Source organism: Sinohyriopsis cumingii, unplaced genomic scaffold (assembly GCF_028554795.1).
Source record: "Sinohyriopsis cumingii isolate HCF-2022 unplaced genomic scaffold, ASM2855479v2 utg003591l, whole genome shotgun sequence".
NCBI classification, from domain to species: Eukaryota; Metazoa; Mollusca; class Bivalvia; order Unionida; family Unionidae; genus Sinohyriopsis; species Sinohyriopsis cumingii.
In genome coordinates, this window is record NW_028316540.1 from 26,187 (window position 1) to 43,735 (window position 17,549).

The window sequence follows — 17,549 nt, forward strand, 5'->3', positions numbered from 1 at the left end:
TATATATATATATATATATATATATATATATCACAGGGACACACTTTTGGTGTGTAATGTATCGTTATCTCAAAGTGCACCTATACTGCAAGTTAGGACTCTATAGATGCATACGAGCTACAGCCCTGGAATAAAGGATGAACAGACAAATCGATAGAAAAGCAAATCCTATTTAGCACCTAGAAGAAGGTACATTGAAAGGGAAAACAGCAATGAGTAAGCCATCTAATTTACATATTTAGCTGTTGGATAAGCATATCAAAACAATTGGACTTATAAGTAAAATTGAATGAGAACTATGGATATTTTGGGTCCTATGAGAGATTGGACTTCAAAATGTCAAGCCCATCATCTGAAACACAAACAAATGTTATTGTAAAGAAACTAATGCATTAGTGAATCGGTATGATATATAATATAAGCTTCCTTTCCCAATACAGCCCCCTCCCCTTACCACTATATTTGCAGATTAGTGAAATAAATCATCAATCAGTTTAAAAATACCATCTATAATCTCTGACCTGGCTGACAGGGTTTATTGTCGACTGTATTATTATTGCCTCATCCCAATATCATATGGGTACATGAAGGACTTCATAATTAGTTTCAATTGCAAGGGTCAAAACGATTTCCATTCTAAGCCGATGAGTCAATATGTTCAAGTTTCTTTGTACGTGTTTAACATGGACATGCATTTAATTATACGCAGGGACTGGTTTAGTATTCATTTTAGTCAGCTTTTCCTAGTTGATAACAATAATAAAATAGCAACAGGGAAAAAAACCAAAAGCACACATCTTATTTCCTTAGTTTCTCTATTACTTTTAATCATTTAATTACTGGCACTGATATTATTATTATTATTATTATTATTATTATTATTATTACTACTATTATTATTATTATTGTTGTTATTATTATCATCACAATAATACACAAATGTTGTATTTTGTAGTGATATCAGCCGAATGATAGTTTAAAAGATACATTATATCATCTCTGATCATGCTATTTGGATGAAATTGGCATTGTAATATGGTAATTCCTATCTTGAGAGATTGCTGCAATGAGACCACCTGTTTTTGGAGACCAGAATCTCCATGCATATATTAAAGGATTTCCGTTATAAGGTGTGTGGGTATGTGAATCAGATGGTGTGTGTTTAGTAAGAACACCCTTTAGAAACCAGTGCAGGGAACAGTACAATAAACAAGTACAGTAACACCTGGTTCTTGACAAGATTAAATGAAATTTTGTGCAAATACCATTTTTCCTCCTTCTTTTACATGGACCTTGATTTTTAATTGGTTCATGGAAAATCAACAGCTTTCTTAATTACACCAAAAGCATGACATCTACAAAGTTTGGGAAAGGTATTTAATACAGAAATGACATTATTGTGTGGAAAAGCATTTTCATTTTTTCAGTTATGGTGATCTTAACCTTTGATTTTTAGCACCCACAATTGATATAATTATTCCATATCCCATCTGTGTGCCATCAAAAACAAGAAAATACTATAATAATAATAATAATAATAATAATAATAATAATAATAATAATAATAATTAATAATAATAATAATAATAATAAAAATAATAGTAATAATAGTAATAATAATAATTACAAAATCTACTTTTAATATACCATCCTTATTTGCCTTTGCTAAACTAAGGAATAATTGTTTGCATTCTTAGGAAAATTTTGAAAATACAACATTAATGACACCAAAATATTAGTAATATTTTCCTCTAATTGATTATGATTATTTTGAAATTCAAGACACAAATGTTCAAGAAATAGATTTATGTATATATAACAGTTAATGGAATAAAAAAGAAGAGAAAAATACAAGCAGGAGTTTAATAAAAAAAGTCTTTATTTACCAAAAACATGTAATCCACAATACATGGAAAGCTGAATCTTCCAAACAAATCACATTGTGTCATTGATTTAGCCTTTAAAATGATTGATAATTGTAATAACATGCAATGATTGTTTTCTGGAAAACTGTAGCAAAGCAAATGTAGCAAATGAAAATCATGCTTATTTCTAATGACATTTTTATACATGTTAGTTATATAGTACATGTACTTTGCAGAAATCTGTATTTTCACTTATGAAAAAGTGAGGACTAATATTGAAAATTCATGCCAAGATGTTACAAAAGGACCCTTCTGTCCAATGGCAATGATTCTAACACACTGGCAAGGATCCTTCTAAATCATGGCAATGATGCCAACCCACTGACAAGAATTATTCTATACAATGGCTATGTTGCCAACACACTGGCAAGGATTCTTCTATAAGCTGGCAATTATGACAGCACACTTGCAAAGATTCTTCTACACACTGACAGTGATGCCAACTCACTGACAAGAATTATTATATACAATGGCAATGATGCCAATACACTGGCAAGCATCCTTCTATATACTCTCAGTGATGCCAGCACACTGGCATTGGTCCTTCTACACAATGATAATGATGCCAGCACGCTGGCAATGGTCATTCTAAAAAACTATCAATGATGCCAGCATACTGGCATGGGTCCTTCTACTCAATGACAATGATGCCAACACACTGGCATGAGTCCTTCTATAAACTGTCAATGATGCCAGCACACTGGCATGGGTCCTTCTACACAATGACAATGATGCCAGCACAATGGCATGGGTCCTTCTAGACAATGACAATGATGCCAACACACTGCATGACCCTGATTTTCTATCTATTATACATTTGCTGGTGCCCTACAAGACATGATTGTCACATTACTCTTACATGACCGTCATGTAACATGACATGAGTATTGCCTTGCATGACATGTCATTTTACATCATAAGGCTGTTGTTTTACACAACATGACTGCTGCCTTACAAGACATGACTGTTGCCTTACATGACATGTCATTTTACATGACACGGTTGATGTTTTACACAACATGACTGCTGCCTTACATGACATGACTGTTGCCTTACATCACATGTCATTTCACATGACAAGGCTGTTGTTTTACACAACATGATTGTTAACTTACATGGCATGACTGCCATTTTTCATGACATGACTGCTGTCATACAAAATATGCCTGTAATTGTACATGACTGTTGTCGTACATCACAAATGTCATCATATAACACATCACAGTAAAGTCATGTTTCAATGCATTAATAACATCCATGGGTTTTTTGTACAAATGTAAATTATGTAAAATTTAAAATGTTCATAACACAATGTGTCTATATTTGTATCCTGACATACTAGAATAAGCACAATGTCAAATAAAAGTTCATTCCTACTTATTAGTAAAGTTACAACTGACCTAAACGTTTACTTTCATCCCCTTAGGTAAATGATCCCAAAGTTAAAGTAAAGTTTTCCAAACATTATTGTTATACAGACATTCTGGAGCTTTATACAAACTGTATCAACAGATCCCTAATTATCATTACCTACATGATGACTAATAAACATTATCTACCTTAAACAATGGTACCTTAGTAAATATTTGCTGAGACAAATTTTGGGCTGATTACCAATTTAATAATTTAGGAGAGAAACAAATCTGTATGCACAAGACTTCAATTATTATTTCTACCTTGTCACTGTCAGCCAAATGGTTCTTATTCCTTTTGTGAGACGGGAACCTTCATAAAAGGTCAAGAATAAAGTGATTCAAGCTGGTACCCAATCACTTATAGAAATAACAACTGCAATAGAATGTACATTCGATTCGTCATAAAGGGTGAGGAACCAAGTAACTAAAGTTAGTACTCAGTCACTTACAAAATAACAATTGCCAAATAATGTACATTGGACTTTTGTCTTCTAAAACAGTTGTTAATACATTTTCCTTGTAATCATCGTAACTTTGATTGAAGGTAGGTTGTAATGAGTTTTTTAATTAGAAGATACATTTTTTAAAGCAATGGATAGGCTGAATCAACATCAGTTATCAATTAGCAGGTCTGATTTCAATGTCATGAACAAATTCTTAGTTTCAACTCTTCGTCAGTCTTTTCACAAATGTTGTACACACTGCCATAGTTACCAATGAATACAACACAATCAGTTTTACACACCACCATAGTTACCAAAGAATACAACACAATCAGTTTTACACACCACCATAGTTACCAATGAATAAAACACAATAAGATGTACATATTGCCACAGTTACCAATGAATACAACATAATACATTGTACACAAAGCCATAGTTATATATGGTTACAACATAATGAACTGGACAATACGGAGCCTAATCTGTCAATGAACACTTCTTTAACTTAGATTGCAAGCCATCAGCACTGGCTCTGACCTGATACCTTCTAACTTACTTAAGTCTATCCTGACTGCATCCCAGTGCATTAAATTCACCAGTAAATACTATGTTACTAATCTGGTTGGTTTTGGTGACTAACATCATATGTTATGTTATGCCAAGGCTGATCAATTAAAATGCCATGTCCTGGAACACACTATGGTAGCTGACCTAAGCACTTCTGAATGCCATGCCCAGGATACACAATGGCCACTGACCAAAACTGTTGCAAGTACCTTGCCTAAGGACACACCATGGTAACTGAACCAAGCTGTTCTGAGTGCCATGCCTAGCGTGACACCATGGAAGCTGACCCAAGCTGTTCTGAGTGCCGAGCCTAGGAACACACCATAGCAGTTGACCCCAGCTTTTCCATGTACCTTACCCAGGGACACCACGGTAACTGAACCAAGCTGTTCTCAATGCCGTGCCTTGGGACACACCATGGAAGTTGACCCAAGCTGTTCCAAGTACCTTGCCCAGGGACACACTATGGTAACTGTTCCAAGCACCATGCCGATGGACTCATCATAATAATTGACCCAAGTTGTTCTGAATGTCTTTACCAGGGAAAAACCACAGCAGCTAACACATCCTGATCTGAGTGTCTTGCACTGGCACACAATAATGATGATAGCCAAGTCTGATACAACAGCAAATCTGCAATCTCCTGGGTACAAGGTTAATAACAGTTATCCACTGAGCCACCACATATCACTATACATGTGAGAAAACAAACAAAAGCTGCCTAGATATATACACATGGGCTTCTCAAGTGCATATGTATGTATACGGTATGCAAAAAGATAAGAACAAGCACTGAAATTACAAAATAAAATGAAAAATATGCATGTAATGAAGATTATGCATGACAAATATTTTTTTTCTGCCTACATTCGAGAAAACATAATCAACTACACAATGGAGAATATCATCCTAATATTCTCAAAATAAGGCAGTTCATGGATAGAGGAGAAAAATACTAATTTTAATTTGAACATGTACTTGTATAAAGTTACATTTAATTATAAATAGGACAATCTTTCCAAATTGACAATTTAACAAAAAAACTTTCATCGAAATCTGAAAAGCAGAAAATATATGGACACAATTATTGATTTCAAACAAATGTTTTAAAAAAATACAAAAATCCATAAATGATTAAAAGCACAAGAAGCTAAGCAATGTGAGCATGCACAGGACAAAGTTGGTTTTATACAAACTTGAATGAAAACAACAACAGCAAAAAAGCTAAACTACTGTGAAACGACCATCATGATTGCATAATTATGTATCATGAAACCTAAACGTTTCTGTGTATTTAAGACCTGGGCTGGAGATAATACTATTTTAAGCCAATCAGAAATGGCCTTATATAATTAAAGTCAATTCTGATTGGCTGACTGACACAATCTTTATCCCAAATTTATGCACAGTCTCAGTGATAGTGATTGTCCAAAAGAAGTACATGAGCCATTAACGATGCTTTTCATTGGAACAAGAACATCTGAGCATTTTCCACAATTTGTCAAACAGATTAAATTATTACATTACTGGGATGAAAATTTATTTTTATTGTATGATTATTCAGTGTCTGATTTTTAGTACCATTCATAACAACATATTAAAAGAAATCTTAAACAACTCAGAATTCATGGAAATTTGTTTTGGTAGCATCAGTTCTATTTCTTTTCTACAGACATTAAATAATGTGACAGAGCTTGCATAATACAGCAACAGTTATTTTTTTCCCATAAGGGAGACAACTTATTTAATCTACCTGGTACTGTCTGCAACATGGTTATTTTTATTTGAAAGTCAGTTTTGTATTCTTGCAAAGTTGGTCCTTTTGATACGTAGAACTTTAGATTCAATTAAACTGAATAAAATTAAATAAATTTCATTAATGACTGGTGGAATGAAACCTCTTAATGAAGAATATGCATCATCTGAAGAATGAAATATGGAATTACACATTGCACAATGTCCAAAAAAATTGAATTTCATCAAAATGCAATATAAACATAAGACAATATAAAATGTCTTCAAATAAATAGACATATTAAACATGTGCATCAAAATGCATAGTATTTTAAACAAGAAATAGTTGCAAATAGACTAATAACATTATTTTATAAAATATTTTAAACTTGGGAGGGTATGGCAAAACACGAGTACTTTGAACCCCATGCATAATTATTAGTCCTCTATGTCGACACAAGTAAGACAAGTTTCTAATTACCTGAACTACCAGCCATCCACAAAACTGGTCAATTAACTTACTGTGGAGCAAACGTTTTTCTACAAAATATATTTTTCTTTCTGACACAGTGACTCAAACATTTGCTGGACCGCAAAAAATTAGGCTTCTTCCATACATGTTAAGCCCTTCAAAAACCTTGCTCAAAGTGGTTTAAGTCTGCAATAAACATTTTCCTTTTCTGTTGTTGATTATGACTTCTGATCTTCTGGCCAAAATTCAAAATGCTTCTTTCTTGCATAACATGTACAATGTCTATAAAGACCAGTGAAAAGTATTTGTGCAGAAGAAAAAAATCTTCCTTCAGTCAGTGACCCTGACCTCGCCATTTTGACCCCAAAATCAACAGGCTTTAAAAATGTTGCTATACAGTCAGTGACAACAGTCCTTGACCTTTTGACTCCAAAATCTAAAGGCCTAATATAGGCCAGCAAATTTGCGTCTATGCTGTGTACAGCTGGACATGCATTAAATACTAATAATTAAAAAGGGCATGAGTTACAAGAGTTACCTCCTTTGTCTATGTCAAAAGCTCTCCTCTTTGGAGGTTTATTCTTTCCAAATCTGGCTGCACCCAATAAGGCTCCACTCTAAAGTTTTGCTCATTTGCACAACTTTAAAATTTAATGAAATTGTATTCCCTGCTTTTTTCAAGCTGGTAATTGATGATATTTAAAAGAAATATGCAGATCATCAGGGAGATTTAATCCTCTCTAATTCTCATCATTTGGACCTTTCCTTTATTGTGACATCTGAATGATGAGAACTGGTCTGGGTTTTGTAGGGTAAATTAAGCTAAATTATTCTAAAACTTGAAATTGAATTTAGTTTTGTTATCCTTTAAATTGTAGGTTTTCCAAAGGTACATTTTGCACATACTGCTGCAAAGCATTTTGTACAAATAAGGGCAAAACAGGCATATTTAGCTTACAGCTATACAAAGCATCAATTTTAATACACCATTTTCTTCTGCAAATCATATGCAATGCAATCAAAAGGTGAAAAGGAATTTGTGCAATTATTCAAATTTGTCTCATGACTGCTCTAGAGTTTCACTCTTTTGCACCAAGTTCAAAATTTAAAGAAAAACAATTCCTGAGATTTCTCCACTGGAAATCCTTGCTGTAAAAAAAGTGGAGGTTGAAAGACATCTGATTGATGGGGATTGATCTGTGTTAGCACACAGGCAGACCTTACAGTGGATGTGCATCTCTCAAAAGACTGCCAGCTCTACATGACTATTTTCATTTTTCTATTATTTTAGATGTAAATTACAAGAAGGTCAGCCCATAATTTCTTTTTGTATGTTGTGCTATTTCAAGTACATTTCCTAAACACACATAATCTTAGCACATGGTCTTCCTTAGAGTAATAAAAAAGAATAAATGACAATTCATGTAGATGAAAGAAATGCATGTTAACTTTCTCAACACTGTAAGGTACAACAAGCAAACAACTTTGTCCTGTGCCTACCCCTCCTTCAGAAGTGTCCCATAATTCCAAAACAGAAACTAAAACACCTTTACAGTTTATTTTAGACTATTTAGCCAAAAAAGTGGCAACAAGACCCTGTGCAAGATATGTTGGTAAGTTTCAAGTACGCCCGGATGTTCTATGTGAAATTTTAGCAACTTCTTCCATTCCATGCTGCAAGCAAGGATCAAGTTTCATGCACTTAAAAACAGATAATTTTTTAAGAGTTTTGACCAAAACTGTGGAGTACATTTATTGAAGCATATGCAGGAATTATTCCAAGCATGATAATTTATAACATAGGTTGTTCCACAAAATCACTTTTATACCTAATTCCAAAACATAATTTTACCAAACCCCACTACCACCCTCAAAAACAAAGAGCATCTCAAGTACTGTATATGCTCTCTTACAAGTTAGATCAAATTACAAACTGCATAGATCCAGATCTGCCATCACATACACCACCATAGCAGATCTGGGTACATGCATTTTGCGATGAATCAGTAGAACAAACAATCACCCTGATCCATCAGCACATTATGCAATGGCAGACCTGCAACTATGTTGTTTTCATCTGGACACAATGTAAAAGTGAGAATAAACAGTACAGTTCAGTCTTGTAAAATAATTATAAAGACAATTTACTATTAAGATTTTGTGAATGATCCAAAACCAAAGACTCAAAAGAAAATCTGGTATGAAAGTCATGCTGTTTTGAACCATGAGCTGGAGGAAAATGTTTCCATTTCAAACAAAACTGGCTTTTTACATATACAGCCATTTGGGATGGATTATAATAAAAATCTAATTAATTAAATTAATGAGCTTAACTTTCTTTGGAACATTTCTTAAAGCTCGGCTCGTAAGTTTTCAGATAATCTGGCTCCCAGATAATCCTCTTTTGTCATCATGATCATTAAAACCATAGTCCAATATACTTTGTGGATTTGTCTATAACAACCATGTCTCGATGTCCCCTAAGGTGGCATTAAAATCTGATTAAAACCAAAGCAATAAGGAACCAGACTAAATGTGGCAAGTCAGTTTAGATATATTATTATGGCACTTGTATTGTGACTTCTGCACAAAAGTTACCATTTTGAAGTCACTTCTCTTTTAGTACCATCGCTTGTAGGAATCAATCATAAATGTTTATTGTATACCAAGTCTTTGTCTTTCTAAAGTTCATAAAGAGCATGATTCAATCCAGCTGGCACTGGCTCACAAATTTTTATTACTGTATAAAATTTCATTATCCTATTAAAGGGAGGTAATCCATTTTGTGGTGCATGCCTGTAACAAGCCAGCTTATCTAATACATGTAAATATGGAAGTTTGCAACATGTTAAAAATAAGACTGTACATAGAAAAACCAAATGGAAAAGAACTTGAAGTGAAAAAAAGTTTTCTCAAATGCTGATAGAGTTTGGCACAATTTCTGGATCCAGGAATGGATAAGGTGGGTTTCTTGCTTTGTTCCTCTCTTTGATTGTTTTACTGATTTCTGCCAGTTCCTGTCGAAACCTAAAATAAAGAAAAACTTGAAAATATACAACATAAGGTTGGTAATCAAGTTCATTTTTGTGCATCTGTACTTTTCAACCATATGTATTGATGAAATAAACTTATTCTCAAGACCAAATTGCACTATCTTCCAAATATAATCCATAATCCATATCTGATTATGCTATTTTAGAGTCAGGTATATATATATATATATATATATATATATATATATATATATATATATATATATATATATATATATATATATATATATATATATATATATATATATATATATATATATAAATGACTTACATCAGACTTATAGGTCATTTATAACTTACTTATATTCTGCATAAGTCATGAAGTGAAATTCTTAGTCTATGTTGTTGTTGTTGTGGGGTTTAACACCATTTTTCAGCACACGATAGGCTATGCATGGCAGCCAGTATTAATGGTGGATGAAGAACCCAGAAAAACCCCGGGAAAAAACACCGACCCACATGAAGCTACTGGCAAGCTTTCTCACATACCTACATGAGCTGAATCCTAGACTCAAACCCAAGTAGACAGAAGTGAGATGGCAGTGATCCATAACAGAGAGTGCTTTAGACTAGTCAGCCACTCGACGGCCCCCATTAGTTTATGTAACTATAGTGTAAGTGAAAACAAGTCTACTGTATTATGTGCCCTTCCAGATATAATCTAAGTCTGACTTACAAGTGACATCTGCTTGACTTACAGATCACTTACAAGTTACTTATATTTTGCATATGCAATGAAGTCAACAAAATATTAGTCATTACAATTACATGTACAGTACTGCAAGTGAAAACATCATTAACGCCTGCTACACCAACATTACACATACAAGTCATCTATGGATGGTATAAGCCTTGATCAGATGATCATTTTCTAATTAACACTTTACAACAAATCAGTCTCCAGTCCAAGGTTCACAGCAATATGCAACTCATTCGGAACAAAGGTGCTCCTATTTCTTTTATTAAGCTTTCTACCAGATTTAGCATTTTCAATGAGGCGTGTCAGCAAAAACAAAAAGAATTTCATAATTTTTATCTTAAAATATATTTTCAAAATAAAACATTAAAATAAAACTTTAACTTTGATGGATCTTATGTAGAATAAAGTAATGTGTGTACATATGTGTGTGTACACGTGCACATGTGTGTGTACATGTGTACATATGTGTGTGCACATATGTGTACATTTATTTTTGTGTGCACATGTGTGTATACATATGTGTGTTCATGTGTGTACATGTGTGTGTGCACATGTCTGTACAAATATGTGTGTACATATGTGTCTGTGTTTAAATTGCATAATGGGGGCCATAATCACATTGCAGACACACCTTGTAAACAAGGAATTCTTTTATATCCAAAAATTTATTTAAAACAATATTATATGGCACCAAACATTTACCTGTGTTCATTCTAATGACATATAAAAAAAAATTAAAAAATTATGTTTGGATACTTAAAGATTGTTTGACATCAAAAAACTGTTTCTACAGGAAAAATCCAGAGCCCATGAGGTAAAAGCCATCATAATTTAGATATGGACACAGCTTCTTTTCTATTTCTGGAATTTAAACAATGGTGGTCTTCATCTATGTAACTATGTTACATTTAGTTGTGCACTCTTTGTGCTTTCAAGCGTAACGCAGTATACCCAGATATCCTTGGGTTCACATGCTGACAACTGAATTTGGGACAGTATTCATGTATCAGCCTACGCAAAGTGGCCACTGGACTGCAAAATAACACTACACTGCTACCAGTGAGTGGAAACCTGCTTTTCAACTTGGTTGTAAGGGCCTACTTGATGATGATGTATTTTGACCGAAATGTATGTTTGAATGAAATATATTATTTATTACTTGCAGAATAAATTAAATTTACAGTTATCACTTTTTTCTTTCAGCTAAACTTTCAATAAATGAGCAAGCTGCTTGAAATGTAATGATTCAGAGCAACAGCAATCATTCGATAAATTCAGTCATTTAGATGGAAATGAATGAGATTTGTAAATGGTCAAAACGTTTAGGCATTCTATCAAATTGGTGATTCATATTTATATTAGGAAGTGACTTCCTCTTGGGGTGGGGTCATGGGTTCAAAAAAAAACCAAATTTATTGCTGGAATACACATGTACCTCAAGTACACGTATAGTATGTGAATGACTTGCATCTTACTTACAAGTGAAGTATACTTCATTAGTAAGTAAAATGCCTATTTCACCTATATGTTACTTATAAGTTACCTATAAGTATAGTAAGTTAAGTCTCACGTTTCAAGTATATTATACTTGATTAATAAACAAAATGCCTAATTTGCATATGAAAGGCCTACATGGATATATAATCCTAATCCTTCACTTATAAGCTACTTATAAGTTACTGAAAGTAAAGTAAGTAATTACTTATAATCACTTATAACCGCTAATAAGCCCTTTAAACGTAATTAATATATGTGACATATAAGCCATATATAGGTTTCATATGTATGGGATATTCTTGTAGCGGGCAAACATTATGCATAGCTGAATATAACCTGAAAATATCATTCAAAAATTAAATCAGAAGGACTACCTACAGAATGTTTCTCATAAATCGAAAATGTCACGATGGTGATATAAATGGAACTATTAACTATTCACGTTTGTAAAATCTCATATATAAAGTCGACATTTTTGTCAAACATTTTATGACAGTTAACTTGATTTGTTCCTTTTAGTATCCACCAATAGCCTAACTAAAATGATTAAATGCTGATATGTTTGTCATCTGGGTGTCCATTTACAGTCATAATTTTGAGATTGGATTATATGGTTAACAGTTACAGCACTGCAACTTTTACAAACAAATGAGCAGCATAGGAAATAGGCCATACATTATTTATCCAACTGTTCTCGGATTATTTTTATTCTCTTATCTTTAGTGGGAGCCCCAAATGACCGAGTGGTCTAAAGTGCTCTCAATCTTGGATCACTGCCATCTCACCTATGTCTGTGTGGGTTAGAGTCTCGGGCTCGGCCAATGTGGATATGTGAGAAAGCTTGCTGGTAGCTTCTCATGGGTCGGTGGTTCTTTCCGGGGTTTTCCCAGGTTCTTTCTCCACCATTAATACTGGCTGCAATGTATAGCCTATCTTGTGCTGAAAATGGCTTTAAACCCCATAACAACAACAACAACAACAGCTGATCTTTAGTGACACTTTAAGGGTCTAATTTTTCTTTTTTACGTATTTTTGCAACATTCAAACCCCATTAATTGTTCTTATTAATAATTCTATGGAGGAAGTGAAAAACAGAAAAAATACAAGATTGTCACTATGAAATTTGTCAATTCTAAATTTTCCTCAGTTCTTACTCTTCAACAACTTTCTTCGCCTGGGGTTCAAATATGTACTGGACTTCAAAGTCTCCAAGACTTTTTGTTCCACGACTGCTGAGGATCTTGGTGACAACCATCATGTCCAATGTGGTGGGTTTATCTGGCAGATTGTTGATTACATCCTGCTCTGTCAGTGCATCCTACAGGAGTAAAAACATACATTATATAACATCCTGCTGCCATGGGGCTCCTACAGGAGTAAGTAATGTAGGTTTCTGTTCAATCACAATCTCCTACAGTAGTAAAAATGTAGGTTAAATAACATCTGGTTTGCCAGAGGCTCCTACAGGGGTAAGAAATTTAGGTTATATAACATCTGATCTTATTACTACAGTACACACTTACATTCAGTGAAGGTTTAATTTGATTCATCTGGTCAACAATGTAAATCATGCAATTTAAATTAATCCAACTATATTTATGCACAAACGTCTATAAAATGTCTCAAGTGTTTCACACAGGGCAGCATCTAAATAATTTCCCACCAATATGTTTCGTTTAAAAAAAAATTTTCACTGTTGATATGAAGCTTAGTTACAGAGTAGTCAGAATCAAGTGCAAACAACATATATGTGACTACATGTATAAACTGATTTCAGCCATAAGCCATCTGTATGCCACATTCATTTGCAAAAGCTAAAATAATAATGGTTATGGAATGCATTTAATAATGGTTATGGAATGCATTTATGCTGTATCCAAATTAAAATTTTATTATGATCTTAAGTCAATCTCACTTCAAGTACATAAATCTCAACTACCAAGTATGTGTGTGGGTGTGTGAAAGAGAGATTTGGATTTTAATGTAGCTTTAACAATTTTCCAGTCATATCGCTACGATGTCAACATTGTGGCGGTTTATAGTGATGTCTAGCACTGGGGCATCATGCTGCAGACATGTTGCATCATGTCCCACTCAGTCACATTATCCTGACACCAGGCCAACCAGTCCTAATACTAACCTGAGGGCCATTTCTTTACAAGTCAGCTGGGGTTTGAACACTCAACCTCCGAGACTGATGTTCTAATCACAATGAATGTAGTAAACGTATGGATGTTGCAATGGAGTTCAGCAGGTGTTCCAAGCCAAAAGTACTTTGTTCTTACAAGTTTATGATTATGTATGCAAGACACTGCTTCAAGCATTTCACAACTTCTTTTTCCATGCTAAAAGAAATTCTCCATTATGATGCTTATTCAATAATTAATAATACATACCTTAGAAGATGGAGGTTTTCCTCTCATCAGGGCAGGATGATTTGGTGGGTAGGCATACTCATCGTACTGGGGAAAGTTGGTGGAGGCATGAGCAACACTGCATGTATATATGATAGAGGTCAAGGTCAAGATAAGTTGTTCAACTCTTGTAAACTTGCCGTTCTCTTCAGGAACACACTAAAATGGAGAATGGTCATCATGAATAAACTTTATTTGCATTTGTAAAACACATATGCCCCATAGCTCAACTTCAATGAAACTGCAGACCAAAGCAAAACCAAATCCCAAATATTCCAAGCTGTAGAACAATTTAAAACAAAAACATAGGTATAATGGCATGGAAAGCCAATCTGGCCATCTGTTACAAAATTGATAAAAAAATTACATTGTTTTAACTATCATGACTTTTTTCAAAATTGTGCTCACAAATTTATTTTGTAAATACTAATGTCCCAAAAATTTTAAAATAGTTATAACAAAAGAAAATTGCAGCAACAGTCTGAAATTTCTAATTAGATCATCTACAAACGAATACAGATAAGCCTAATTGTGTTTTGCCTACTTCAAATGTTCACAATGTTTAAGTCTAAACATCAACAATGAAAAATATGTAAAAAGATGAAACAGTGCTGTAATAGCCTGAAATCAAATTAAGTCATCCACCTGTTACCATGATAATGTATGTTTCATAACTCCAAGTTAAATAATTTGGGTGTTGTAATGTTAAACTTGATTTGTGAAAGACATACAGATGTATAGAAACAAAGTAATAACCCCCCTTCACCTACTACAATTACAGCAAAAATATGGTCATACATTCCACTATCTGCAAATCAATAAAGGGCAATAACTCTAACAAAATGGTTGGTAAATATTTGCATCTAAAGAATAAATATAACTGAAATCCATCTTTAACTTTAAGACTAATTGATGTCACAAGATTATGTCATAAATAGCACCAATCTATAACTCAAAATGGCCCTGCTGCAAATCAATAAAAGGCAATAATTCTAACAAAATGACAGGAATATAATGGTTTGTCTATATATACATATCATGATAATTATAATATGTACCAAGTAAGCAGAAATCCAAATCAAAACTTTCATGACTAGCTGAGTTCACGAATACCTGTCATATACTGAATCCATCAGTGACTTGAATCGACAAAGTCCAGTAACTCTTCCAAAAATAGTTCAATTACAATAATTGGTCAACATTCAAATTGTTGATGATACCCATAATATGTATCAAGTTTGGTAGCAATTCACTAAAAACTACAACACAATGTGTAGTTTGCATTCACATCATTCAGTTTATGTAGTCAAAAATGGCAAATCTTCTTCCAAAAAATCAAAGATATACAGTGATGTGTCATTATGAACATCTTCAAATAATACTCACATTATACACCAATTTTCATAGCTATCCATCTAAAACTAGGAGACTTCTAGTCTTCACAAGATTTTGTCAGACAAAAGGGCATTAACTCTAACAGCAATTGTAGGAAGATGTTGATTCATCAATATGCAACATCTTTAGATGATGGCCATAACATTTTACAATTGTTCTAGTTATACAGCCATCCATTGAAAACTGTAACTAGTTGCATGCACAAGATTCTGCTCTATAACATATCCAGTTCCAAGCAAGAATGTGGCAATCAAATAAAAAATAGCAAAATCACAGTGAATAATGTCTAAATTCTGATCTTCCGATTACGACCAAACATTTATTAAACTCTCACAGTGATCCATGAAAGATTCAGACTCTTTGCATTTGTAAGATTCTGTCATAAACTGCATTCAGCTGTAAGACACAAAAAGGTAAATTAAGTCTAATAAAAATTACAGAGAACGGTTGATTTACAATGTTTCATAACAAAATCCAAAGAGAACTGAACTAGTTGCATTCGAAAGATTTTGTGATGGGTGAAACGGCTACTGGACATGAGAAATCCTCTATACTTCTGCCTCTATGGAGGCATGGAAATGATGTTGTAGTTGTTGTTCTATGGTTTAACACCAGTATTAATGGTGGAGGAAAAACCCTGGAAAAAACAGGGAAGAACCACCGACCAACGAGAAGCTACTGGCAGGCTTTCCCACGTACCCACGCTAGCCGAGCCTTGGATTCGAACCCACGCAGTCAGAGGTGAGATGGCAGTGATCTGTAACGGTGAGCGCTTTAGACCACTCGGCCACTCGGGGCTTCGAGGCATGGAAATGAAGGGCAAACGATGCATGCATGTGTGTAATAATAAATTGTAAGGCATTTCAGATTATTACAAACAAGCCAATGGCACAAACCTGGCAGAATAAATTGCAATAATGTGGTAACCCTTTACCAATTTGTGACTGTAAAATTCTTTACTCTCAACTATCATGAATTTACACAAGAATCAAGATTTTAATATTTTCTCCATTTCATCGGGATATCATCATAACTTCAAATAAAATAAATTTACTGCATAAACCATGATATATAAACTGCACAATTCTGCAAAGATGAATGACATTATGAGCATCGGATTACAGCTTTATTTACGTGATTTAGTGTTCTGATTTTAACAAACAAGCTTTTCTTAATTTGTGAATGATTTGTTTAATATTATAATTAGTGTTTCCATTCCTATGATCATTCCCATTCTAATGGCTGATATTATTATTAATTATCTTCCTTTCTTGCAGTACAAGTGATGTACAATATAAATGAAAGTAAAACTTAAAACATGTATCACAAGAGCAAAGGATAGAATTCGTGCACAGAAGTCAGCTTGTCATCATAAAAAGTTATAAAAATGAAATTCTCATGCAAATACCAATTTTCTACTCAGACAAAGTTAGCCTAGTTGGTCTAAGTTTAGTGGAGATAACAATGTGGTTACAGTTCAAAGTGCCCATTACATACGTTCACTTACAGGTTATAGTGTATGTTAACAACATTAAGTTACCATACAATGGGGTTCCAGTTTATTGCAAATGTAAGCAGCTAATATTCAGAAGCACAGTATTAATTTACCTCCAGACCACATCCTCCCTGCTCCCGTGGTTTGGTCATTTCTTCCCTCCAGCTCTGTAGCTCCCAGTCTCCTGTTATTTTCTCTGGTGTATCTGCATAAGAAGGAGATTTGACATAAAATGACAATTTATATATGCTTATTTATTTAAGAAAGAATACAGTTATCCTCAAACTCGATAGCCACTGTTCTGGGAGACCACATGTCATTCATACCAGATTCTTAATGTATGGATTAATTGGGTGATATAAGACAATCTCTGTTTCTACTACCCGTTTTGGCAGACACCATGCAGATAAAAGAAGGATGGTATCACAAGGCAGGT

General features: G+C 33.8%; 1 protein-coding gene across 1 annotated transcript; it reads right to left on the reverse strand.

Moving 5' to 3' along the window:
* Positions 1–1,857: 1,857 nt before the first annotated feature.
* LOC149769521 (arachidonate 12-lipoxygenase, 12R-type-like) lies at positions 1,858–17,318 on the reverse strand (the record flags this gene model as incomplete). Its single annotated transcript, XM_089949854.1, has 4 exons — positions 1,858–9,586; positions 12,964–13,127; positions 14,206–14,382; positions 17,227–17,318. Coding segments are annotated over 4 exons (548 nt in total), but the record flags the coding sequence as incomplete, so codon positions are not given.
* Positions 17,319–17,549: the final 231 nt, after the last annotated feature.